Source organism: Brachyhypopomus gauderio, unplaced genomic scaffold (assembly GCF_052324685.1).
Source record: "Brachyhypopomus gauderio isolate BG-103 unplaced genomic scaffold, BGAUD_0.2 sc102, whole genome shotgun sequence".
NCBI classification, from domain to species: domain Eukaryota; kingdom Metazoa; phylum Chordata; class Actinopteri; order Gymnotiformes; family Hypopomidae; genus Brachyhypopomus; species Brachyhypopomus gauderio.
In genome coordinates this window covers 611,812-638,390 of record NW_027506923.1, presented here as the reverse complement: position 1 = coordinate 638,390, position 26,579 = coordinate 611,812, and the positions used below count along the sequence as shown (strand labels likewise).

Genomic DNA, 26,579 nt, shown 5'->3' with positions numbered 1-26,579 from the left:
CACTCCCATCTCTTAAATGTGCACACACCTACTGAACACACTCCCACTGAACACACTAACATCTCTTAAATGTGCACACGCCCACTGAACACACTAACATCTCTTAAATGTGCAAACACGCCCACTGAACACACTAACATCTCTTATATGTGCACACTCCCACTTAACACACCAACATCTCTTAAATGTGCACACTTCCACTGAACACTTACCTCTCTTAAATGTGCACATGCCCACTGAACACACCAATATCTCTTAAACATGCACACACGCCCACTGAACACATCAACATCTCTTAAATGTGCACACTCCCACTGAACATACTAGCATCTCTTAAATGTGCACACACGCCCACTGAACACACTATCATCTCTTAAATGTGCACACGCCCACTGAACACACACACATCAACATCTCTTAAATGTGCACACACGCCCACTGAACACACTATCATCTCTTAAATGTGCACACACGCCCACTGAACACACACACACATCAACATCTCTTAAATGTGCACACACGCCCACTGAACACACTATCATCTCTTAAATGTGCACACGCCCACTGAACATACTAGCATCTCTTAAATGTGCACACACGCCCACTGAACACACTATCATCTCTTAAATGTGCACACACGCCCACTGAACACACTCCCACTCCTCTTAAATGTGCACAGTGCAACATTCAAACTGCAGCCTCTGCCTTTAGGAAATAATTAGGTGATGAAGTAGGACTGATTGATCTGCGATTCGTGCTTTTTTCTTTTGGTTAAAGGTGAGCAAAATGTGCTATATCTTTAGATCTTACCTGTCGTCCTAAACATACCACCACAAAAGCTCCCACCAAACACACTCCAACATTATGAGTAGCGGCTAACCAGAATCAGAATCTCGGGTGTTTTATGTTAAATAGAAAACCTTTTTGTTAGATTGCAAAATTGTTGTTAGAAACACAAATTAGTTGAGGTGTTCATATATTGCCTTATATCCATAAAGAGTGATGTAGCAACATGAAAAATCATTAATTCATTCATATGTATTTTAATAGTTCCAACACTAAGGTGGCACAGTAGGTTTCTCCAATAACGTCTCGTATTCAATGTAGCCACACAAATAACAAAATATGGGGGAAATAAAAAAAGCCCTAACGTATGTATCCAAGTGTGTATGTTTGTTCCTGGTAAAACATACCACTTAAATCAACACTAGTTTTAAACAAACCACTGTTTTGAAGGAAAAAAGTTTTATTCATGGTTATATAATAAACAGTACCATGAAAAAAAGATGTTTAATTATTGGGGGGAAAACCACAAACAAAAAACCCACAAAAATACACTTCAGAGAATAAAAGTAAGCTGCATGTTTAAAACAGGACAACAGAAAACCAGCCTCTAAAAAGAAAACTACTAACTCAGTACTCCCCAAACATGGGCAAAGCGTGACGTGACAAAGCTAGTGTGATACAGTTGAAAATGTACAGAGGATAAATGACGGAAGCGCTCACACCACGCAGTCTTTCCAGTAACGTCTCTGTGAGGTCGCGTTAAGCTCTAGACACACAGTACATTGGTCTGAACCAGTGATCGACATCCATGGCCCAGGAGATCAGACTCTGGATTAGGTGATGGACACAAGCAGGAACTGAACTTTGCACCAGATCTCCAAGGATATGGATGGTGACCACAGCTCTCAGCCAGGAGTCACATGGTTAATCCGATTGGTCTTGCATTGACAGTACATCTCCTAATCCACGGAATGCACGTGGGCTAATGTGAACCAGCCTCTAACTCTACTCAGTCTCCGAGTGCAAACAGCAATGGGTTTTTTGTTCCTGTGGTTCATGTGGAGAACTGCAGGACACTGGGATTAGTGGTTTTAAATGAGTGGTTGAGTTTTAGTACATCCCTGTGTCTATTTTGTGGTATTTTGGGGGGGTGCCATTGTTGCATCTCGGGCTGCAGTATTTCACAGTACGTGCTGCATTTTCGAGGACACAGTGTGTATTTGTAAATAACACAAATAGTGACTATGTGTGATTAATATGAGAACTGTTAGTAGAAGAAATTATTCATGTGGTATAGAGGATCACAGTTCGGACACCTATAATAAATGTCCCATAAGCATGTCTGCATTGTGTCCACGGCAACAAGGGGGCGCGGTTGGTGAGCTTAACAGGCGAGGACAGGCCTAAATGTCCAACGTTGGCAGGGGACGCTGTCCCACACGCCATCGTCTGAGCTCAGCTTGTGTGCCATCTGACACAACCACAGATTACACTTCAGCCTTAAATCAGCTTGATATTTTGACCCTTAAATGCCAAGATGGCTAACAGCGAATGGGTGTTGCTGTGGGTCAGTTAGTAAGTGGAAACCAGGCACTACGATAGTTTCCTTTCAATACATTTTAGCAATTCTATTCATTTTTTTTCCATCTTCAAATATTATCATTTAGGTTGTTTTGTTTCGATTGGCTATGAGACCAGTCAGCCCACGAAGAACTTTCACATTTATTAAAAATAAAGACTGTAAGAATCATGGCTATTACCTATTTAAAGACTTGCATACAGGATTAAATACATTTTCCAGTTTTCCTTGCAAGAACATTTAATAGTGTTACTGTAAAAATAAGTCAAAGAGGAAAAACTGAACCACGTATTTCATGAAATAAACTGCTGAACAGAAGAAACAAACAAGTTATATTCTGCATGATATAAGCCACATTTCAACTGGCTTTAAATTAAGCTGACAGTGGGTAAGAGGTCTACATACGTTAGATATATCTATCTATCTATATTGGTTACAGAGTAGCAGATTTATGAAGACAAAAAGGAAGACCATTTTGGAATTGCCTTTTGAAGAGATTTCAAAATCTGATTTAGCACTTCTAGACACATTCAAATGCAATTAAGTTCCACTACCTGGAGCCTTAATGAAGTTCTTCTCTGTGTGAATGTTTGCATCTTTGATACATGATCCAGTATTAACAGACGACAAGCTTCCACTTGTTAGTGAGTCACCCATTTCTAAAAGATGACGGCGTTAAATACGAATGGCCATGAGAGGTGGACAGTTTAGCACCGTGCAGATTTCAGGTTGTCTCTTTTTTAAACTTTTTGCGTTATTTTTCTTTTTGTAAAGACACTTTAATACAGGTTGATAAAATCCAAATACATTCTAGTGGTTTTTTTAGGTTTAGTTGAGTTGTTTGCTTATAAAAACAGGGAGATAGACCTATGCTAGTGTGGGCCCATGCAAACATGCAGAATAAGCTAGACCACACACACTTCATCCCAGACAAAACAGTCACCCACCACTCTAACGAGCGACTTAACAAGTTAAAATTGTAAAAGCAAATTTAACCCCTACAGGGGGAAAACAATTGACACACACTAAAATGAAAAATGAATTTTTAAAAATGTAATAAGTGGGGCTTGTTTCCTAATCTTCCTCTCTAGGTCTCAGACTTCTTTTTGTTTTTCTTCAGAAATGAGGGCGTGCGGAATTTTTTCTTTTTCTTTGAAGGGGATTTGTTGGGGGACTCATCACTGCCCTGGTCACCGGCAGCGTCATCGGCAACAACAGGCTCCTCCCCATCTGGATGCGGGGCGGGGTCTGTCTGAGCAGGGGCGTGCTCTTCTATGGGGAGGGCGGCGGCTTCTGAAGTTTCATCGGGGGTCAGGTCGGGGAGGGTTTGTCTTAAAGTGGCAGCGTCACTCTCATCTTTAGAGGTCTGCTCCTGCAGTGGCTCTGCACAAGAGGACAGTAGAAGACGCAGAGGAAAACAGACGTGTGTGAGAGAGAGAGAGAGAGAGAGAGAGAGATGGTGGAAGGGGGGATGATTAAAGCCTTGTGAGGAACGGAAGACTAGGAATTACTTCATTGGCCAAGCAAAAAACCCCTCAAAACCCCACAATACATTGCACACATTGGAACCTGGACCAGCTGTAATCTAAACCAAAGCTAATCATTACCTACTGACAAACTCTCAGATCTTGAACTGGTAATCTGGTATCTTGTCAACAAAGTCCAAAACATGCCACAGAAATGCAATATATACAAACAACAAACAAACAGCAGTGCCAGGCACCAGTAGCAGTATTCAAACACAACAATCTTAATTCCCACCTACATATTTTAAAACACTAGTTTCTTTATTGTATAATTACTCCAAAATACTTTTCCAATAAAAATAACTACTTTCTGACTGACGACAGGCAAAACAAACAAACCAAAAATAAAACCCCCAATATCACAAAAACAGAAAAATGAACAAAGATCTCAAGACTTCTGCAGGGACATTCGTTTTAATTCTGGTCTTACAGGTCCAGCATCACATGGTCAGAAGAACATAGAAGACTCCTTCACAACCCAGTTTAACTCAAAGCACCTGACGGGTTACCTCGGACAGACACTGTACAACTCAATCAGGGCTCTGGACAGCGTCTCATGCATACAAGCAACAGAACGTGGGCAACAACCCTTGAATGCTCAAATGCGAAGACACACGTATGCTAAAGTCACACCAAAACAACAACATGGCTTCAATTAGAAAACGCTAGAGCTTACTAGACCGACTTCAACATTTCAGAAAGATGTGCACATGGAGAACCACACACACACACACACACACGCACACAGATATATACGAATAAACATGTCAAACGCGAGCTGTCTGCTTTACGAAGTTCACAGCAGCCTGTTTGCTCCAGAAGTGCATACAACGACTAAAAAAGGGAGCACTGTCTATTTGAGCAGTGGATCGTTACACTCATAAAGAGGACATACATTACCTGCTCTAAAGAAACGACAACATTTTTGAAACAGCACAGAAAACTCGTTGTTTGTTATTATCACACATGGTCAAAGAGCAGGAGGCTAGAAGCTTCTAGAATGAGCATTGATAGAATAATCTCAAGGCACTCCGATCAGTTTTATATCCCCAATTCACCTTTCTGGATCAGAGCTTTTTAAAGCTCTGCTTCATTCATGAGGAAATAAAAACAGATCCAGAACTCAAATCAAACAAACTGGGGGTTTCTGCCTCCACTTCCAAATTTCTTTGCACAGTATAAACATAACCTCAGCTTTTATAAATTAACTGAGTTTCTAAAAGAGGAAAATAACATATGGGCCAATTCCAGAGGTTGGCCAGAGAGAAAAACTGATAGGAGACCAATGAGACGACACCAGGAGAGAAAAGGAAGTCAACACCAAAGTGAGAAACAGTGAGAACAGAGACCAGACGAGAAACAGGTGAGAAGACAGAGGAAGACACGGAGAGGCCATGCAGCGAAAGGAAGCCGACAACCATGGAGGTGAAGGCGGAGTTGTGGGCGGGGGGGCGGGGCTGTACTTACTATGGTAACAGGTACTCTTTTGCATTTCCATCTCCTGATTGTAAGGCAGCCACGAAGAAGAAAAAGCACAAGTAGGAAAAAAAAAAAGTCTATGCAAGTCAAATCACAGCCACCGTGTTAAAAGAAAGAGAATAAAAAGAAAAACAGACCACCAGGAGAAAAAGAATGGATACGAAGCCATTCTTGGAAAGGTCTCAAAGAAATGGGCATGAAGAGTGAATGAGAAACATTTGAGACAGGTGGAATACTCGAACCAAGAACTATCAGATTACACCAGGGAAGACTCTCCTGAACATTATATAGCACTTCCAGATCTGCTATGATGAACTCACAGTTTAAAGTATTCTATTTTATAATTTTATTGCTACAGTTTGTCCTCATTTTTATTTCATTAAATTATTTGTTTATTGTTATTTCTAGTCTTATTAATAACATCTGTGTACTGTACTATTTTGTGTGCATTGGTGAAACCATCTGACTGTATTGGTGTAATCCAATGTAATAAAGACCAAGAGGTTAAAATAAATAATATATAAAAAAAACCTCAATAAAACAAAATTATTAATTAATTAAATAGCAGAAAAAGGTAAGCTACTTCAACATTATTCTTATTTGTACGCAATGTTTCAAAATACTAATTATAGGGTCATAATAAGATTTTTATTAAGATTCCAAATGTTTATTATTCCCCAATTCCTTTCAAAAGATTAAAAATAGAGCTAAATAATATTTAGAAAGAACACCACCAATGGTAGACCATTGGTCCTTTTGGCCTCTTATTACAAAACAACAAAAGATGTGTAGAGGTGTTAAAGACCACACTGACCCAGACACTGACTGCAGCTGCAACACTCCTAGCATCAACCCCTGATGCACACCAACAATACAACTAGGGGAGCCATGCGTAGTCAACACCAACCACCTGGATGAACCTACCATCTTCTGCTCGGATGGGCGTGCTGGGAGGGGTGTGGGTGGGGCTCGGGTTCTGGCCCACCAGGTCTGGCTCCTGTGGCTGATCTAAAGGGAACAGAACAACATGTATTTAAATCTCATTTACATCACATCCAGGATCCATATTACTCAAGTATACAGTGCTGCAGTAAACGGATTTGTAGGTTTGTTTTAAATAGTTTAGATGGCAAAACTATGAAACAACTGCTTTGACTTTTGAAGGGTGCAAATGATCAACTGTATTTTTTTCCTGTATTTCAAAAAAATTAAACCTGAACCCATCACAGCAAGCACAACAGAATCCCGCTCTGCTGTCTGGAACTGTAAACACCGCAAAACAGCGCGCACACACAACCACAGGGCAGGACATGGCACAGATGCTGATTAGAAGATCACAAAGGAAAATAATCAGACCAAGCTGAGACTCCGCCTCCCCCCTCAGTCACGTGAATCAGACGGTTTGGTTAAATCCACTCCAGAGGACGGTCCCCGAGCCATTTTTTATTAGTAATATAGTCATGAAACAAAATCAAGAGAGAACAGCGCCTGAGATCCCAGTTAGTGGAGAGGTCGTTACCACGTCCACAAATCAAACAGCAGCAACACGTTTCACTATTGTCCTTGAAGACACTCAGGGTTAAGGTTCAGGGATTGAATCCGGATTGAAGGAGAACTTCACCCAAAAAAGCCGAGGTGGCCAACAGTTAATAAGTCTAATGGGGAAACAGCACAATCTAATCTGCATAATGCTAATTAATCCCCAGTAGCTCTCAATGGTAATCATTAGTGTCGGCATGATTAGAGGAAGTCTTCCTTCAAGTGAGGATTGTTCAGAAAGAGTTGGAAGATAAGTTGGGTGAGGATACGTGAAACATCAGATGAGGAGACAGACTGACAAAGAAAAACAGGAGGATGAGGAGACCAATAGAAAATCTGGAATAAGTACACACGGATGTGAGGAAAGAAGGGGAACCAGGGGGGGGAGGGAAGCGCTACACAAAGCCCCACAAAGAGAGTCCGCCGGTGGGCAGAACAGAGGCCAGGGAGGGCAGGCGGATGGAGCTCCGGGGTACCTGTGACTTGGCTGTCGGGAGCAGTCTGAGCATGTTCAGAAAGCTCGGAGGTGACACTGAGGGCTTTCAGCACTGCACAGTGAAACTCCTGTGGAGACGCAGGAGGAAGAGAGGGACTGTCCCTTCCTGACCCTGACTCCGCACTTCGGCTGGGGATAGTGGAGGAAAAAGGGGCCCCTGGGGTCTGAAGCTCCTCCGTACCGTGGTGGGAGGCAGGAGGACTGGGGACCTCCCCCGCCACTGAGGCCACTGAGCTGACAGACTCTTCAACCTGTGCTGGAGGTAACAACAGTTTCCTTCCAGACCTGTGGGGGAGCTACTCAGCTGCACAGCAACAATGTCCAGAAGCAAAACATTCAATACATTCGAACACAACACTTGGTTTGCTGCTCCAAAATCACACAAAAACACAAATTTTTGGTTGATGTTGAGTCTTGAATATTTGTCAAGGCAATAACCCCCATAACACCAGCTCTGTATTTAAGAGACCACCTGATATCTGCCAAGCACCATGCCAAGTCCTGGCACGTTAAGGATGAGGTCAAACCCTCCCCGTCCTGGTCAAACCCTCCCCGTCCTGGTCAAACCCTCCCCGTCCTGGTCAAACCCTCCCCGTCCTGGTCAAACCCTCCCCGTCCTGGTCAAACCCTCCCCGTCCTGGTCAAACCCTCCCCTCCCTGGTCAAACCCTCCCAGTCCTGGTCAAACCCTCCCCTCCCTGGTCAAACCCTCCCCGTCCTGGTCAAACCCTCCCCGTCCTGGTCAAACCCTCCCCGTCCTGGTCAAACCCTCCCCTCCCTGGTCAAACCCTCCCCGTCCTGGTCAAACCCTCCCCGTCCTGGTCAAACCCTCCCCGTCCTGGTCAAACCCTCCCCGTCCTGGTCAAACCCTCCCTGTCCTGGTCAAACCTTCTTCTCACCTTCTTCGCCTTTCTGCTTGAGCTCCACCTCTTTGCGGTACTCCTCAAGTTCCTGGTCAGTGAGCTTGTTGAAGGGGTTTGGTCCAGTCTTGCTTACGATCACACGAGGTTGATACTCCTTCTCTATAATGGCTTTGGAGGCTGTGACCAGTTCTCCCTGTAGCCGAAAAATGGTGAAATGCAACAGAGACGAACCATTACAAACATGTACAAACACAAACATTTAGTAAAACAAAGGTGTTATTAAAGGTGCCGTATTAAAGAAATAATGAGTGTTCAAGCCCTTTCGATTTCATTCACTCAAAATATCTCTGTCTCTGGTGAAGGAAATTCTGCAAGTTATTATCCTACCAATTCAACCAGTTAAGATTTTACTTTAAAATATTATATAAAAATGCATTATGAGAGTGATGAGTGGTTTGACTTAAAAAAATAAATAAATAGAAAAAAAATAAATACTATTCCCATCATAGAAAGCAGATGTGTGTGTGTGTGTGTGTGTGTGTGTGCGTGTGTGTTCCCTGATGTAAATATGAAGGCAGAGCTAACTGATCTCTCACAATAACATCTCAAACCATCATGGATGTCTCAAACCAGACCTGAACCTTCAACTTGCAATGATAACATTAAAGCAAAATGCTCAACACTTAACACGTTCTTGTTTGTTTTTTAATGTCTTTGTTTTTTAAAGCAGCGTGTTACTGCAGGTTATAGTTTGTAATTGCCAAGCAGCCACACAGTAAGAGCTCCTCTCCATGTTGTGGTGAGGAACCCTGAGGAGAAGTGGGTGAGAACGCTGGGTGTGGGGTGTAGAGAACGCTGGGTGTGGGGTGTAGAGAACGCTGGGTGTGGGGTGTAGAGAACGCTGGGTGTGGTGTGTAGAGAACGCTGGGTGTGGGGTGTAGAGAACGCTGGGTGTGGGGTGTAGAGAACGCTGGGTGTGGGGTGTAGAGAACGCTGGGTGTGGGGTGTAGAGAACGCTGGGTGTGGGGTGTAGAGAACGCTGGGTGTGGGGTGTAGAGAACGCTGGGTGTGGGGAGTAGAGAACGCTGGGTGTGGGGTGTAGAGAACGCTGGGTGTGGGGTGTAGAGAACGCTGGGTGTGGGGTGTAGAGAACGCTGGGTGTGGTGTGGTGAGACACAGATGGGGTGACTGTGGTGACCGTTATACAGCAGGAAGTACCTTTCTAACAGACCTAGCAGGACTTAAGCTGTCTGAGAGGTCAAGACCATCGATAGACTCCAAACAGTCAGACAGAGGAGCATCCTGCAAGAGCACACCTCATGAGTAGTACACACACACACACACACACACACACACACACACACCTCATGAGTAGTACACACACACACACACACACACACACACACACACACACACACACACACACACACACACACACACACACACACACACACACACACACCTCATGAGCAGTACACACACACACACACACCTCATGAGTAGTACACACACACACACACACACACACACACACCTCATGAGTAGCACACACACACACACACACACACACACACACACACACACACCTCATGAGTAGCACACACACACACACACACACACACACACACACACACACACACACACACACACACACACACACACACACACACCACAAACATATCATGCACAGAACATTTCCCAAAGAAGCAAATGGGACATACAGAAGTGCCATAAGATCATGCACTGCAAACAAAATATGAGCTGGTCACACCACACACAGCATTGCCCCCTGGGTACTGGACCCTGTGCTCAGGAGTCTGGTCACACCACACACAGCATTGACCCCTGGGTACTGGACCCTGTGCTCAGGAGTCTGGTCACACCACACACAGCATTGACCCCTGGGTACTGGACCCTGTGCTCAGGAGTCTGGTCACACCACACACAGCATTGCCCCCTGGGTACTGGACCCTGTGCTCAGGAGTCTGGTCACACCACACACAGCATTGCCCCCTGGGTACTGGTACCCTGTGCTCAGGAGTCTGGTCACACCACACACAGCATTGCCCCCTGGGTACTGGACCCTGTGCTCAGGAGTCTGGTCACACCACACACAGCACTGTCCCCTGGGTACTGGTACCCTGTGCTCAGGAGTCTGGTCACACCACACACAGCATTGACCCCTGGGTACTGGACCCTGCGTTCAGGTGTCTGGGAGGCTGACCGGTAGCTGTACTGTACATGAACAACAGGCTGATGAGAATTCCGTTAATGTAAGTTAGCAGAAGTTCCTTTTGGTCCTCTTTCTTTGGAGAGGTTTTAAAACGAACGTGGAGCGGACTTTGGAAACCCCCACTGAATAAACCAGCACCTCAACACCATGGCCAGGTGCTCTACTGTGTAGCAGCAAAGACATGCAAAAAATAAAATAAAAAGGTTTTTGCAAAATGAGCATTTTACTTTAAATATGACACACAATTAAATTCTTAAAGCATAACTCATTAAAATCATGACTCATTAAATCCTATGAACTAATTTATTAAAATGCTTGCCAGACAAAAACCACAAAGTAGCCGTTAGTGGATCACGACCACAACTTTGACGGCAAGGGCGGGATGATGGGTCAGGGATGGTTGTCTAGCAACCAAGAGTGCCAAAGCAACAGATCACATCCAACATGGCAACGTGCACTGTGCGTTATGCATCACCGCAGGTACAGCCTTGGCCGTTAAAGTCGTGGCAGACCAACTTAAAACACACACACACACAAGGGGAGTTTCGCAAACCAATTAAAGTAAGATGAGTACTGCCCCAGCCTTAGGGAGGCAGGGGTGTGAATTAGCTAGTTAGGCACGACTCACACCATACTCACATGCCAGATAGTCGTCCTCTGTGTTCAAAGAATAATGTTACAATTACAGATCAAACCAAAATGACGGAGGAGAATAGCAAACACTGGGTTTGGAGGAGGGCTAATAGGGTACGGGCCTGCGTGCACGCGCAGGTGTGTCCTATGGGGATGTCGTGGACGCATGTGTACATAGGAATTAAATAAGGGTCATGCAGGAAATGCAGAGACAGACAGAGAGAGAGAGAGACAGACAGACAGACAGAGAGAGAGAGAGAGAGAGAGAGAATACTAAAGGACTCACCTGGACGAAGGAACGGTCCACCACTGCCCCTGTAAGCACCTGTGATTGTGGACCAGCAGTCTTAATATCCTGCAGGTTCTGCTCTCGGATCTGTGGAGAACCACATCGCCACACACACACACGCACACACACACAAACAGGCTGACTCCAGATCAGCCCAGACTGACCAAGACCATCTTCACTTGGTAGTGGCAAAGATCTTTTCGCAAAGAGACTACTATATGGAGCTAAAACGCTGCCATAAGTATTTGAATCTGAATATTGTATATTTGAATTATATTTACATTACATTTAATAAACTTGAAATATTTAATGGCGTCATTCATAAATTTGAATTTTAACAATGCTTTTTTATGTTTTGAACTTGCGAGATGGTGAAATTTGCTGAATTGAATTTTAGTTCTCTTTCATCCAAATCTGAAGAACTTTGGATGCACTTTTCTCCGCCACAAACGCGACTGAGCAATACTTCATCGCCACAGACATGAATGAGAATGAGGCAGCGCTGTGATTGGTTAAATGCGTTTGATTGCGGTTTACTTTTTCTGAGAAGCTTGGATGTTTCATTGCAGGTCTGAATCCATATTTCTGAGTTTTGCGATTTGAATTTAAGAATCTGAATTTTTTAAATGTGAAAAATGCAAGTTGAAATGTATTTTTTTTCCATTCAAATTTATGAATTACGCCATTAAATATTTCAAGTTTATTAAATGTAATGTAAATATAATTCAAATATACAAAATTCAGATTCAAATACTTATGGCAGCGTATTAGCCCCATACTTCTACATATTCATTTAACAATTTAACATATATTAACACCTTCCAAAAAAAAACAAGTGGTACTGTAAACAGAGAATTTAACACCAAAATCACTGCATAGGTTAAACTAAAAAGCCAATTACAGCTGAGCTCAAATGTTTAAAAGCCCAAGTCATACAAGTTTCTGCAAAAGCGAAGCTGTAGTTTGAGGCAGCTAGATGCTAACGCTAAGCCCCTGTGCTAGGCTAAGCGTACGGCGGCTGAGGGAAACGTTCAGACCTTGTTGCGCATCTCCTGGACCTCTTTGGGATTCGTGTTGAGCGGAACAAACTGATTGGCCACTGCAGCCTGTCGAAGACTCTCCTCTTTGGTCCACTGCAATCACCAGAGTGCAAGATTCAAATAAACCACAAAGGAAATACAGGAGAATGGAAAAACAAATAGTTAAAATTATACAAAAACACTAAAATGAATAAAGTCAAGCTTATCAAATTAATTTCATGCTTTTGAAATTTGAAAAAAGGTAAATTCAATTAACAATAAATAATTACAATAATCTTCCACAGAGCTGTGAACCAATGATGATGATGACGATGTTTTTGGGATTTGGGATTTTGCTCTTAATATGGCTGATACATCACACGGTAGTCGAGGAATTCATTATCTACAAATATGATTGTGTCTATTAATCTCTAACGAAGCTTCAAACTGTAAATAAAATAAAAAATCATCTCCTACATCAATGACTGTTATAGAGACTAATCAGATTATTCCCCTGGAATGGTGCCAAGACATTGCAAAAACACTTGAATAATTTTAGATTATTTGCAGTAAAATTGAAGCTGGACATCCTGCTCTCTAAGCCCAGATTCTAGATCTCATGTAAACCCGTTCAGACGTCATTACTAAGTGATGCTAGTCACTGCTCTGAGCATTTAGGCCCAGATCCATCAGAAATGGCACCGTTTGGGTTGAACACATTTCTAAAATGACCCTGTGCGTCACATTTAAAACCAGGCACTTGCGCCAGCATCTAAATGTGGTTTTCCTGTGGTCAGCTGCGTAAGTCAATAGTGACTGAGGCAGAGCGTCTTAGACCAATCACAGCATCCCTCGCTCCATCATCATTGATACGTGTGCAGCTGGATCTGTGGTTAGAAAGGAAAAGGGAATCCTGAAGGACAAAAGAACAGAATGTCAGGAAGACACGAGAGGAGAGAGACTGGAGGTAGAAGAGGATGAGGAGGCGTGAGGAGCTGTGGGTGTGTTGGGGGCGGGGCAGAGTGGGGTGGGCGGAGCAGGGTGGGCGGGGCAGAGCGTGAGGCAGAAGCACCGTGTGCTTTTGAAGCAGTGACTGTGGGCACCGTGGGTATACTACCATGGGTGCCATGGACCCACACACACACACACACGAACACACACACACACACACGATCATGAACACACACGGTGATGGAACACACGCATACAATCATGAAAGCGCACACATGGACCCACACACCCGCACAGACCCATTCATGGACAACACTACCTTCACACGCGCGCACACACACACACAGACGGACAACATCACCTGCACGCACATAAAAACAGCCTCCTTCCCATCCATATAATGACACACACACACACGCCTGGTAATGTGCAGTACCAGTGTGACAAAAATGTTTACTACTTGTACATATACAGGTTTTCATATAATAACCAACATAACTGTCATTTATAAGTGAACTTTAGCTTATCAAAAGCTCTTATTAACTGGGCGTGATGATTCATTGGAGAGCTACATGAGATGACCTTGTAAAAGTCTGATCAAACTCACACTGGTTATTCTCACTCAAAGATAAAAGTGGTTCCCAGGTTAAGATGGTTAATGAACAGCAAATGCATGTTGCTTTAGTCTTTGAGCATTAAACATGTTTAAATAAAGTTGTCAAAGAAGCTCTTTCTACAAAGCTGTAAACATTAGCAACAAGCTTGGCAAAAGAGCATGAGTAGCTATGACCATTACTTTAGCTTATTGAGAGAAAATGTGTTTTCAGCACGGAACCAAAATTCATGAGGAAGGGTTTCCGTATGGGCACTGGAAGGGACGGACACATGGGATGAACATGTAAACATGAGATACTCACTGATCACGAATAGAGCCCACAACACAACACTCGCACCTCCCCAACTAGAGATAATCGTTTGGAGAGTTAAGAACTTCACAAATTTGTTTTGTTTTTTTTATAAATAAATTGTCTTTTTCCTTAAACACTCATGCTCAGGAACAGGTGTGGGAATCTGTTATTAACTCTTAATTCAGAAATACAGACGGAAAATACAAAGCGGAAAAACCAAGGACACGAATGCAACTCAAAAACAAAAAGGCGAGTTTGTGGAGAGAACCACGAGTCTTCAGAATGCAAGCGGGGGCTCGTGTTCACCGTCCGCACCAGGAGAGTCACGCTACGACCTTTTCACTCCCACGTACAGGGTGCAGAGAAATGATTTTCAAAAAGACCTGTACATAATTGGCAGGACACTCCAGAAAGTTCTGGGTCAGGCTGCACGTGTTTCTCAGCGTTACTGCCACATGCCGAAGGCCCAGACTTCATCTCTCTGGTTCTTATAAATTAAAACTTGCAGAGAGAGAAACCAAGATGAGCTGTTGTATAAAACAGAAGGCGGTCAAGACCAAATTCTTCCCACATGTTTCTAGGAAAGTGTTAATGCACTTTCTGAGATTTTCTTCAAAGTCTTGCATCTCTGTGTTGATCTGACTAGGACTATGCTATAAGCCATGCAAACATCATACCAGAACATAACACTATCGTTATCCAACAGTAAGACTTTGAAGTTACTTTGTTATCAGGGTTTAGTCCGAACAGTTAAACTCGAGGCCCTGAAATAATGAGCCCCAGCTTGTCACCTTGTTAACAGATAAACAAAAGTACCAAGTCAAGCAATAAACAAACAAACACAGGAAGGAAAGTTGTAAAAGCTGCAACATTAACAGGTCACATCTACTTCAGACGCATGCCACAAGCCCCCGGTCCTCCAGCACACTACCCACAATGCATCTGATAAGACATGCAACACAGCATGCAGTGGGCAGCTAGAGAGCACCCTGACACTCCGGCGACCAGCGGACCGACCCGCGGACCGACCCAGCAGCACGGCTACAATGGGAGCTGTTAGACGGAGAACACCAAGTACCACATCAAACTGAGGCAGTTTGATCACCGTGGAAATACATCATAAGCAGTCAGAACGCTGCGGCGTGACGTGTTGGCTAAAGAGAGACAGAGAGGCCCCCGAAAAACGAAGTAATGATCTACCAATAGGAAGCAACTTGGTCGCTTTGGTCTGTTTAGTATTTTAGAGAGGAAGAGGAGAGGACGAGACGAAGACGACGTCTGTTGACCAGAAGACGCTGGCTAGGTGCCAGAGTGCTAGCCAGCTGCCCCAGACGATCATGTGATCGCAGTACATTTCTAAAGTGTGAACAATAAGGTAGGAACAGACCAAGCAGTCGGTTATACAGCTTGGCACGCAGACACCGGACGAGAGAGACTGCAGCAAGGGTTTGACGTGATCGTGTGTTATGTTCGTCCACACCTTAGTCTTCGCCTTGGGGCTGTCGCCCTCCAGGCTCTCGTCTAACGCCTCGTCCGGCCGGCCGGCGTTCAGCCAGCGACACTTGTCTCTCTGCTGCCGCTGGAAGCTGTGCTTCAGCGGAGAGCGAGCGCCCGAGTCACTGTCCTCCGCGAACGAGGAGCCCGTGGCAGAGGGCGGGATCTCCACATCGCTGTACTTTTTAGCTTTGTCACGCAGGGCAGGGCAGCGGTACGGGTAGCCGGTCCTGTAGCCCTGGGGTAGGGTGGAGGGGGGGGGGGAGTGAGGGAGATGGAGAGAGAAAGAGAGAGAGAAAAAGAGAGATTTTAATAACTCGAAATGTCATAGCAGCACAGGGATCATCTGAGGAATGAGAAGTGAAGTAGTTCCATCGCGGTGAATGTGCTGGCCAGTCAAAAACCAAGCGTCCGAACTCACCAGGTTATCCAGCATCCGCATGAGGGCTTCGAACTCCTGCTCCCCGACCTGCCATCTGGGATGTGGGCTCGTCCCGTCTCCCGCCGGCTCAGGGTGAAGAGGACGGGCTTTGTACTTCCCCGGGTCCAACATCACCAGGTTATCAGGACCACCTGCGCTCGCCAGGGTGCGCACCTGCACGAAGAACAACAAATACCCCCATCATCATCATCAGTGGTGATCTACTAGGGTTAGGGTAGCCTACTGGGATTACAGTAAAACACATGAGCTTCTGTAATGCGAACCAGGATCTGGACAGTCAACCACTACTGAACTGGTTGGACAGTATTGGTTGTAATGGTTCGTGAGACTATGCCGCCGTGCAGGTCCTAACGTTCTGGAAGTTTAAACCCTACATGATGTGCTGGGAGAGTTTAAAAGTGAGGCTGATTAGTAGTGATTGAACAGAGGCAAACCACAAAGGGCTAAATCTCTGCGTTAGCGTTTGGCTGAGGTATTAGCATGCGAAGGGAAGACGAGCCGTACCTGTATCTCACAGGCCGTCACCAGGTTGTGAATGTAGTAAAAAGCTTCTTCTACCGTCTCCCCTACTGACAGCAAGCCATGGTTACGCAGAATCAGTACCTGGGATGTCAGACAGACAGAGAAACAGAGAGACAGGCAGACAGACAGAGACATTTAGATCTCTGTTAAGCATGACATTTGCACACTGCACAATATTTCATTAGGCTTCCAGTTCTAATCAGAGTTTGGTAATTAAAGGCGGATTGATCCAGAGTTGCAGGCAATTCTCTCACTGTCGTGTTTGTTCCCCACAGACACACCGTTGGACTTGTGTAAACACAGCACACAGCTCCCCTATGCTGCCAGTATAATCGTATTTACAGTCAACTGGGTTCTCCTGTGTTTCTCAATAAAAGTACTCTAAAGCAAAATCATCTAAATTAACATTGTCATAACTCCAGAGCAAGACGGCCATTGCATCCCATAATGACCACAGAGACGGTCCGTGTGAAGGCACCTTGCTCCTGGGTCCGAGGTTCTTCTGTATGAGGACTTTCTCTTCATCGTCCACCAGAATGCCATGGTAGTCATGGTAGGCCACCTCGCCCAGAGACAGAGCCTCGGGAGAAATTGGTAGGAGGCCACACTTCATCGCAGACACCTGGAGGACCACACGTAGGGGGCGCTGTGAGTTCAGGCCGTTTGAGCCACGTCACCGAACTAGGAATCTGATCGAGTTTTTGGTAGGTTTATACATCAGCACCCACATGTCTTAACCAAAGCAGGTGTAATTAGAGAAACATGTGAACCAGGGTGTGTAAACTTTACCTAAGCCCAGGTAAGTCTAGCTCATAGACACACAAGACACAAGAGAGTCAGGTTTCACTCTTAATGGCCCAATTCCACTAGGAATTCAAAAGCCATAAAAACCTTAAACTTCTAGAGCAGAGACCGAACACCTTTGAGAAACACCCAGTGTATTTATCAACACATTAGTGTTTGCCGGTGTGGCGAGACGGTTTAATTAAATGTGGCGCGTTGGATGCGGTGTTTAAAGGAGGGTTGTGCGTTACCGCGGCGCCCGCAGGTGTGTGGATGTGCACGATGCACTTGACGTCGGGCCGGGCGGCGTAGATGGCAGAGTGCAGCGTGAAGCCGGCCTGGTTCACACCCAGGTTGGTGCTGCCTCTGTCCACCATCTCCCCCTGCAGGTTAATCTTCACCTGGGGTGGAGGTGGAGGTGGAGGTAGGGTGGGGGTACAGAGCAGGTAGGTGCTGAGTGGTCCTCATGATGTATTATATCACATCGTTTATTTACATCTTATTTATAACTTTAATTACACATTATATATAATTTTACATATTTTATCTTCCTCATAAATCCATTATGCACAGTGCAACAACACAACAAGGCCTTTAAACGAGAAGGCTGTTATTACAATAATGTTTTTAAGGGTCAAACAGGAAAATAAATGGGCTAACTCCCAGTAGCCTGCCACCCCAGCGTCTGGACGATTCCTCAAACCCCTGAAAACAAAAGCCTCCCCAGAGCTCCTTCCATGAACACACGCTCACCGTGAACACACACACTCACCGTGAACGCGCACGCTCACCGTGAACGCGCACGCTCACCGTGAACGCGCACGCTCACCGTGAATGCAACCCAACCCTAACTGACCCTGTTGCTGCTCTGGAACTGTGCCACTGTGCTTCCTAAAGCCACATAACAGCTCTAACCTGATCTGGGAACAGTTGTCTGTAATCTGTACTGACCACAGATTTAACATGTATTGCACAGTTTCAGGGTTGCCAACTTTTCAAGATCGCTTGGGGTGAGGGAGGGGTGGGAGTGTAGCGAGTGGGAGGGAGGGGTGGGAGTGTAGCGAGTGGGAGGGAGGGGTGGGAGTGTAGCGAGCGGGAGGGAGGGGTGGCGAGTGTAGCGAGCGGGAGGGAGGGGTGGCAAGTGTAGCGAGTGGGAGGGAGGGGTGGCAAGTGTAGCGAGTGGGAGGGAGGGGTGGGAGTGTAGCGAGTGGGAGGGAGGGGTGGGAGTGTAGCGAGTGGGAGGGAGGGGTGGGAGTGTAGCGAGTGGGAGGGAGGGGTGGGAGTGTAGCGAGTGGGAGGGAGGGGTGGCGAGTGTAGCGAGTGGGAGGGAGGGGTGGGAGTGTAGCGAGTGGGAGGGAGGGGTGGCGAGTGTAGCGAGTGGGAGTGTAGTGAGTGGGAGGGAGGGGTGGGAGTGTAGCGAGTGGGAGGGAGGGGTGGGAGTGTAGCGAGTGGGAGGGAGGGGTGGGAGTGTAGCGAGTGGGAGGGAGGGGTGGGAGTGTAGCGAGTGGGAGGGAGGGGTGGGAGTGTAGCGAGTGGGAGGGAGGGGTGGGAGTGTAGCGAGTGGGAGGGAGGGGTGGGAGTGTAGCGAGTGGGAGGGAGGGGTGGGAGTGTAGCGAGTGGGAGGGAGGGGTGGGAGTGTAGCGAGTGGGAGGGAGGGGTGGGAGTGTAGCGAGTGGGAGGGAGGGGTGGGAGTGTAGTGAGTGGGAGGGAGGGGTGGGAGTGTAGCGAGTGGGAGGGAGGGGTGGGAGTGTAGTGAGTGGGAGTGTAGTGAGTGGGAGGGAGGGGTGGGAGTGTAGTGAGTGGGAGTGTAGTGAGTGGGAGGGAGGGGTGGGAGTGTAAATATTTGGGGGGGGGGGACGACTGGGATGGGAATGGGAAAGTAAATTATTACCAGCGGGGTGTAAAATTGACACAAATTAAGTATTATATCGCGATTGGTTGCCAGTGTTTGCGCCAGAGCGAACTAGTAACTCATTGAATCATAGATGTGGATCAGAGGTAAATAAACTAGATTTTTTTTTCTGCGTGAGATATCGGATGTGTGGCGTGAGAGCGTGTGAAGACGGTCAAATGTGTGTGTCTCACGCTTAATGTGTGAGAGTTGGCAACCCTGCAGTTTATCGTGTATCATGTAATCTGTAAATGACAGGGCGAGGATATGCAAGTGGCCCAATGCACACATGTTCAATTTGTTTGACCGACAACACTGAATACATCAAAGCAAACTCCGGTACGTTGTAAGGGAAGCAAACATCTAGAATAAAAGTCACTAAGTTATCTACCATCATGTGGTGACCTCATACAGATGAGTGGGGGTTCGAGGAAAAAGGCTTCAGAATGCAGATCATTTTAGATCTGCATCCAAACAGTGTTTGTATTCAGACACCACACACAGAGGTGAAGGAGTGTGAATGAGGGAATCTTTCTCTCAACAATGACTTGGCAAAAACAGACGTTTTATTTATAATATATGTAAAGATGTCACAAAGTACTATTCGGAATGTGTTTTTATATTTCAGTATGGTATATTAAAACGTTAAATATTAAAAGAACCGAATACAACCTAACTAATAAAATTAAGAAACTTATATGGCACAAAAAAATAAAATGTTGAGGGGAGGGAGGGTGTGGTCTTACCAGGCTGGAGGCGGAGACTTCACTGTACAGAAGGCCAAAGGGGAGAATCAGGAAGCGCTCCTGTTCAGAGTTGAGCCTGACCTGAGAACAGTGCGCATGCGAAACACAGTGTGAAACGCCAGCTTCACGAATCCACTCTACTGATCACATCACAGCTCAGTCAGTCGGCGTCACACCAGGAGGTGTGAGCATGCGTGTGTGTGTGTGTGTGTGTGTGTGTGTGGGAGAGACACACTCACCGTTAAGTGGTTGTAGATAAGCTGGGACCAGCCAAACAGGTCTGCCAGACGGTAGAACGCGGCCAGTTTACATCGCAGCAGTTTCTCTCCTTTCTCATAGGCAATGGAGTCTGACCCTCTGAGGTCATTCACAGGGGTCACCATACCCAGACCTACACACAACACGAGCGCTCTAGTTGTACTTCCACCGTGTGTGTGTGTGTGTGTGTGTGTTCCATGCACACTCACTCATGTTGAGGGCAGCCATGCCCCCCTGCGGGGCAGCAGGGTACATGGTGGGGACACTGGTGGTCATGATGTCGGCGATTTGCTGCAGGGCCAGCAGACTGGTGGGGTTCTTCCCCTTCTTCATCTGATCCTGGATCAGGGTCTCCAGCTCCTCGCAGAAGGCCTGCAACATCACAGCAACACTGCTCCTCACAACTCAGACCCACACCAGAGCCTGAACTAGATTTCATACAAAACAAGACTTAAGAGGTAGAGCCTGTTGTCATTACAATATCACACATCTGTGTAACACATCAGGAATGTCTGCTCGAATGAGTGGCGTCACTAGACAAGTTCACCGGTAAAGTGTGTGTGTGTGTGTGTGCCTCAAAGACAATAAAGACCAACATCAGAAGAGGGAGGAGTGAATGATCCTTGAGCACACGCACAATTCTGTCCCTACAACCACCTGGCAAACATAAACAGTGGACTGTGTCCCCATTACTGCGTGTCCTCCAGCAGCTAGTCCAGATATGTCTCCACCCATGCAGTTGAAGCCGGAGGTTCCCCACGGAGCTCCTTAAACCCCCTGCGGCTGGGTTAAAAGGGAGGAGGCTGGTGGCAAACACACCGCTGAAATACTCTATATCTCAGGAGCTCTCGAGATCCAGAGAGTCTCCCAGAGGGACTTCACCACAGACACGGACCAGCAATGTCTCCGAGAATGGAGCACTTCAAAATGGACAAGCCCACCATTGTACTACAGAAAACAACATTTCACACCACTAGATGAGTGGACATTTATTAGTACTTAACAAAAAAATCCATTTCTGCATTAATGAAATGGCACATGTTAAATTAACCTACTTAAATTAATGCATTCATTTTGTAATGTAGTTAATACAACTTAATACAAGTTAAGCACACTTAAATAAGATCTTAATCTCTGAACAATAAACTAATCATTTTATGTCAGATCAAGAGAGGCACAAAAACGAGAAGAAAATGACCAGATATCACCCGATTTGTCCCCTTATCTTCATCTCCCTTCTTCACTGATGGTTCTCTCCCCATCACCCTCTCTCCCTCTCCCCACTCTCCATCTCTCTCTCCCTCCCTCCATCTTTCTCTCTCTCTATGAAAGGACAAGGGGAGAGATTCCATCCTTCCTCTCTTGCTCTCCCTTTATTGGCCAACAGCTACAGAAACAGTATCTGTGACAAACGCTCAGATGTGCAGAGCTAACCCCTAGGACACAGGCGTCAACAGAGACAGAGAGACACAGAGACAGAGAGACGAGTGCATGAGAGCTTGGTGTTACCCGAGTGCCTAGCCTGCCCCATGGGGAGCACCACAGTTAAAGAACAGTGGCTTCAGTGTTGTCAACACACCCAGTCACATGTTGGCAGACGAGTCGGGTTCATCAGCATTACTGTTATTCTGAAAGCAGCCTTTCAGAGGACAGTGAGCTATACCATTATTTCACTGAACTGAGCTTATCATACACTCCACAACTCTGAGTAAAAGAGAACACACAGCCTGTGTTACCAATACATACAGTCAACAAAAGAAGGCAAAAGTCTCTGGAAAAGACTACTACACTCGGGAAAATCTGACTATTGGCTGGTATGCTAACAATCAGATTAGGTAATGTAGAAATTGTTGGGGCAATTTTTGTCTTCCATGACTGAAATTCAGGGGCACTATATACATAAATGTAGCCACTTTTGATGTTACCTTTACAAAACTACAGGAAAACCAAAGGAAAAAACATTAAGGTGCACTCGAGATGCAGCTACTTCGCTAGTCAGCGTCGCTAGTCAGCGTTGCTAGCTACCATTATGAATGCTGATTGTAAAATCAGCCCAATTATAATGAAAAACTAATTATGCAATAAAGTTGTATAATATATTATACAACTGCTTCTTGTATAATACATCACTCTTTTAAGTTGTGCATTTTAAACAGAATGAACAGGAATATGCACTTTCTGGCATAAAAAAGGCTTCAGCCAGTTCCCAAAGAAGTGTGTTTGGACTGCTGAAATTCCTGGCTAAACTCGGCTAGCCTTAATGTGTGTGTGAAACGCTTCACGTTTGAGTAAAGCACAGCGCACGCTGTGAGGCCCTCGGTTATGACGCAAACTTTCAAAATGTTTACTTTGGGATTACAGTTGTATATTTGCTCAGGTGCACGTCCTTTCCTGTGCTCAGTGGTGGTGTATTGTGTGTGTGTGTGTGTGTGTGTGTGTGTGTGTGTGTGTGTGTGTGTGTTCTCTAACCGGGCTCTGCAGTATCATGGAGACCCTCTTCCTCTGTTCCATCATGTTGAAGTCTTGACGAAGATCGGGGGCCATGTTCCTCTCTCTCTGGTAGTCCGGGCTGCTTTCGTCCACCCGGTCGAAGTAACGCTCCTTGTGGGGTATGTTGGTGGGGGGGGCGGCCGTCACCACCCCTGCGCCTGAATCTCCGTTCATCGTGTGATCTGCACCTGCACGGCAAGGGTCAAAGGTCACTTTAATAATCTCTAAAAGGAGGACATACGTGGGTTGCAGTATAAAACCGTATTCTACCATAATCTAGTTATCAGAGCTGGCCAATTTGATCTAGAGATCTGTGATATAAATGAATGTTTTAGTCCAAATCTGGCACTTACTTTCAGGTTTTTAGTTAGCCAGCAGGTGAGACACGAGGCAACGTGATAAACCAATTAAATGAAGGCCATTTGCTCTCTAGGAGAGTCGGGGACCTTTCGCTACTTAACATGGTCAAAAGCCTGCCCACTATTGCAGAAATAGAAAATATGACTGACAAGAAAAACAACCAGTCATAAGACAAACAGAAAGAAGGGATCTTGAAAAGCGAGTTATAACAAACAGAAGTTATGACAAATTAGTTTTCCCTTGGGACACAAACTGCCAGTCCAAAAAGTTGCTCTGTAGCAGTATGACTTTATAATGCTCACTCACATGACTAAAACACTGGCAGCTGTTTAAATAGAGCCGTCCATAGGGGAAACATCACTTACAGTATTCAGCAGACACTCTTGATAAGAGCGCCTTATAACTTATAAAAGTGTCATCTACTCAGGCATTGTAGAGTAGGCCAGGTTACAGACCAAGACTGTGCTAGACTAGGATACTGCTAGATACAGGAGTCAACGCTTACACAGAGAAAGAATGACACAACCAGCATTTCAGAAGTGCAGTGCCACACAACATTAAGAAATAGCAGAGCTCAGGGTGATGACACTACGACACGTTGTAGGATTAATGGTTATTTAAATACTACATAAACAGACGAGTCTTCAGTCTGCGTTTGCGAGGTTCTGATGTTCAGACAGCAGATAGATGCATGCAGCAGTGATTTCTCTCATTTACACTAACTGCTTTGAACAAAAACCGTTGAATTAGTTTTAAATGATGAGATAAACATGGACTTCACAAGACTTGGTCAGTCTGACGGATATATCCTGGTCCAGAAGGCTCATTTTACCTTGTCATATCGCACCAGTGCAACAGGAAATGTTTACACAAGGAAGAGTAGATAACCAATTAGAACGCAACCAGCAAAATCCCCGCCAGTGTTAACAGACCAACTACATATCAGCCTCTTCATCTACGTGTGGGTTACGACATGTGAACCCAGTGTCACGCTCAAGTAATACTGATCAACAGAAAGTGTCTACCAGTGCCAGAAGGATGATGGGTGTGATACAGACGTTCTGACAGACGGAGAAGAAGTTGGAGAAGCTCTCAGCTCTCAATCTGGAGGACTTGCTACCTCAGTCAGTTCCAACAGCACGCCATGCTGTACCTGTGCTCGATCTAGTGCACCTAGTTAGTGCAGAAAACCCTAGCCGCCTTCATTAGAGTGTCACAAACCGTCAGTAAACCAGCAACCACGCATGCCAGAGTTTGAATTTCGAATCTAGAAAATAACATTCAGTCTTTCAGAGTGTTGGATTATGCAGTGGTGGAATTTGGAAGAATTTGCAGGGGTTTATGGGGTTGTGTGTGTGTCATGCTCTCCAGTGTCTACTGTACAACTGAACTAGCCAGCGTCACATCATACGGGCAGCAAGAACGCCAATCACAACCTGAAGCTTTTTTTGATAAAAACAGTTCAACCCTGTGTTCAGGAGAAGTGACATCACTGGGGAAACGCCGTATCACTTCCTACTGAGGTCAAAGGGAGGTGATGCTTTCATTTCCTGACAGCAGTTTCCTCACGGTGTGACAGATTTCAAAACACACTCTCCCCTTCTCCGTCCCTCTCTCCCTCCCTCCCTCCCTCCCTCCCTCCACAGTACAGAGAGATAAGATAAACAACTGCTCAGTTGTCTGCATGGACTCCAGACACACTAAATTTAGGCTTGCAAATCTGTATGTAGAGGCCAGCATAAAGTACAAATAAACCCAAAATGGTGTGACATGGTGAGTCAGAGAGAGAGAGAGAGAGAGAGAGAGAGAGAGAGAGAGAGAGACTCTAATATAGATATGGATGCATTTGAATTTTTAAGAGCTTTAGAGTACATTCATGCACATAATGTTCTGAGCAGTTCTGAAGCACTCAGGAGTTTTATATATACACACAAGAGAAGGAGTGAGAGGAGGGAAAGAGAGAGGGAGAGAAGGAGGAGAGGGACAGAGAGAGGGAGGGGAGAGATGGAGGGAGGGAGAAGAGCTGTAGAGCCAGAAGACATGAATCACTCTCTCTATCCAACAAACCATCACTATGGCAACCATCAGGACTTCACCACTGCTATGACAACCACACAGTCGCCCACTAGAAGCTCCAGTTTCCAAAGAGAGCAGCAGGAGTAATGTATTGGCTCCGCCCCCTCCCGGGTGATAACCGAGCCCTCCCTGTGCAGCACCAATCAGGACGCTCACAGCAGCACCACCATTTCTATGTACCCTGAAGTACCGTTTTGAAGTACTTTTCTTAGTTTAGTTCATTTATTCTGTTCTGTGTTTTATTTTGCATTTTATCAACAGAAAGCACATTGTAAACAGCTCTCTGTCTCCAGATACACAGTGTGTTCAGATGCAGGCGGTGTGGAGCGTGTTGAGATGTGTGTTGAGATGTGTGTTGAGATGTGTGTTGAGATGTGTGTTCAGATGCAGCTCTGCGCAGCTCCACTCTGGGGGACGAGGCTCTATGTGCCGCTGCTTCTACACTCACACGAACCAACAGAGAGAGAAAGAACCAGAGTGAACGAGAGCAGAGCAGAGGAGAGAGAGAGAGAAAGAGAGAGTGCATGAGGGAGTTCAGTGAGTGCATGGGGGAGTTCGGAGAGAGAGAGAGAGCGAGCGCTAGCACTCTGACTCAGCTTTATTGTCTAATGGCATTGGCAGTGTGGGCAGGTTGCCTACGGTGGCCTGGGACTCTTACTGCATTAACACCTCCTCACCCAGCACTGCAAAAGACCACAGCAGAGCCCCCGGGCCCACAGCAGAGCCCCCGGGCCCACAGCAGAGCCCCCGGGCCCACAGCAGAGTCCCCGGGCCCACAGCAGAATCCCCGGGCCCACAGCAGAGCCCCCGGGCCCACAGCAGAGTCCCTGGGACCACAGCAGAGCCCCGGGCCCACAGCAGAGCTCCAGCAGAGCCCCCGGCCAAGGCTCAGGTGCAGGGGTCTGGGGATGGAGAACCCTGAGCAGGGCAGAGACCCAGAGGAGGTAACGTCCCACCAGGCTTACAACTGCTCCAAACCAAAACCCACGTTTAAGGCTCCTGTGGGTGAACCCAATGGAAATGAAGAAGTGGTGAAGTCAGACCAGAACCCCCCCCCCCCCCCCCCCCCCCCCCCTCCCTCCCACCCCCTACTCTCCTCTGCTGGGCCTTCTGCTGCTAACAGCTCCACAGCAGGAAATGACTGGAGCATAATGGAATGGGCCCAGTCTGAAGCCAGCTGCTCTCAATCACTCACACACACACACACACACACACAC

General features: G+C 45.9%; 1 protein-coding gene across 12 annotated transcripts in view; it reads right to left on the bottom strand.

Annotated features, from left to right (window-relative positions):
• Window positions 1-1,226: 1,226 nt before the first annotated feature.
• Window positions 1,227-26,579, bottom strand: part of add1 (adducin 1 (alpha)) — a 38,877-nt gene continuing 13,524 nt past the window's right edge. The window contains exons 2-19 of one of the 12 annotated variants that reach the window (XM_076992982.1): window positions 22,906-23,114; window positions 20,646-20,808; window positions 20,418-20,569; window positions 20,179-20,259; window positions 17,793-17,942; window positions 17,237-17,380; window positions 16,741-16,839; window positions 16,216-16,389; window positions 15,688-16,032; window positions 12,460-12,555; window positions 11,420-11,509; window positions 11,140-11,157; window positions 9,486-9,569; window positions 8,304-8,460; window positions 7,386-7,661; window positions 6,295-6,378; window positions 5,359-5,392; window positions 3,547-3,748 (exon numbers count right to left, since the gene is read on the bottom strand). In XM_076992982.1, the coding sequence (XP_076849097.1) occupies window position 3,748; window positions 5,359-5,392; window positions 6,295-6,378; window positions 7,386-7,661; window positions 8,304-8,460; window positions 9,486-9,569; window positions 11,140-11,157; window positions 11,420-11,509; window positions 12,460-12,555; window positions 15,688-16,032; window positions 16,216-16,389; window positions 16,741-16,839; window positions 17,237-17,380; window positions 17,793-17,942; window positions 20,179-20,259; window positions 20,418-20,569; window positions 20,646-20,808; window positions 22,906-23,100 (2,343 nt within the window). In that variant the 5' untranslated portion in view covers window positions 23,101-23,114 and the 3' untranslated portion in view covers window positions 3,547-3,747. Of the gene's footprint in view, window positions 3,749-5,357; window positions 5,393-6,294; window positions 6,379-7,385; window positions 7,662-8,303; window positions 8,461-9,485; window positions 9,570-11,139; window positions 11,158-11,419; window positions 11,510-12,459; window positions 12,556-15,687; window positions 16,033-16,215; window positions 16,390-16,740; window positions 16,840-17,236; window positions 17,381-17,792; window positions 17,943-20,178; window positions 20,260-20,417; window positions 20,570-20,645; window positions 20,809-22,905; window positions 23,115-26,579 lie in introns of those variants that run through there. The other 11 variants (XM_076992977.1, XM_076992979.1, XM_076992985.1 and 8 more) reach the window with 11 other exon arrangements.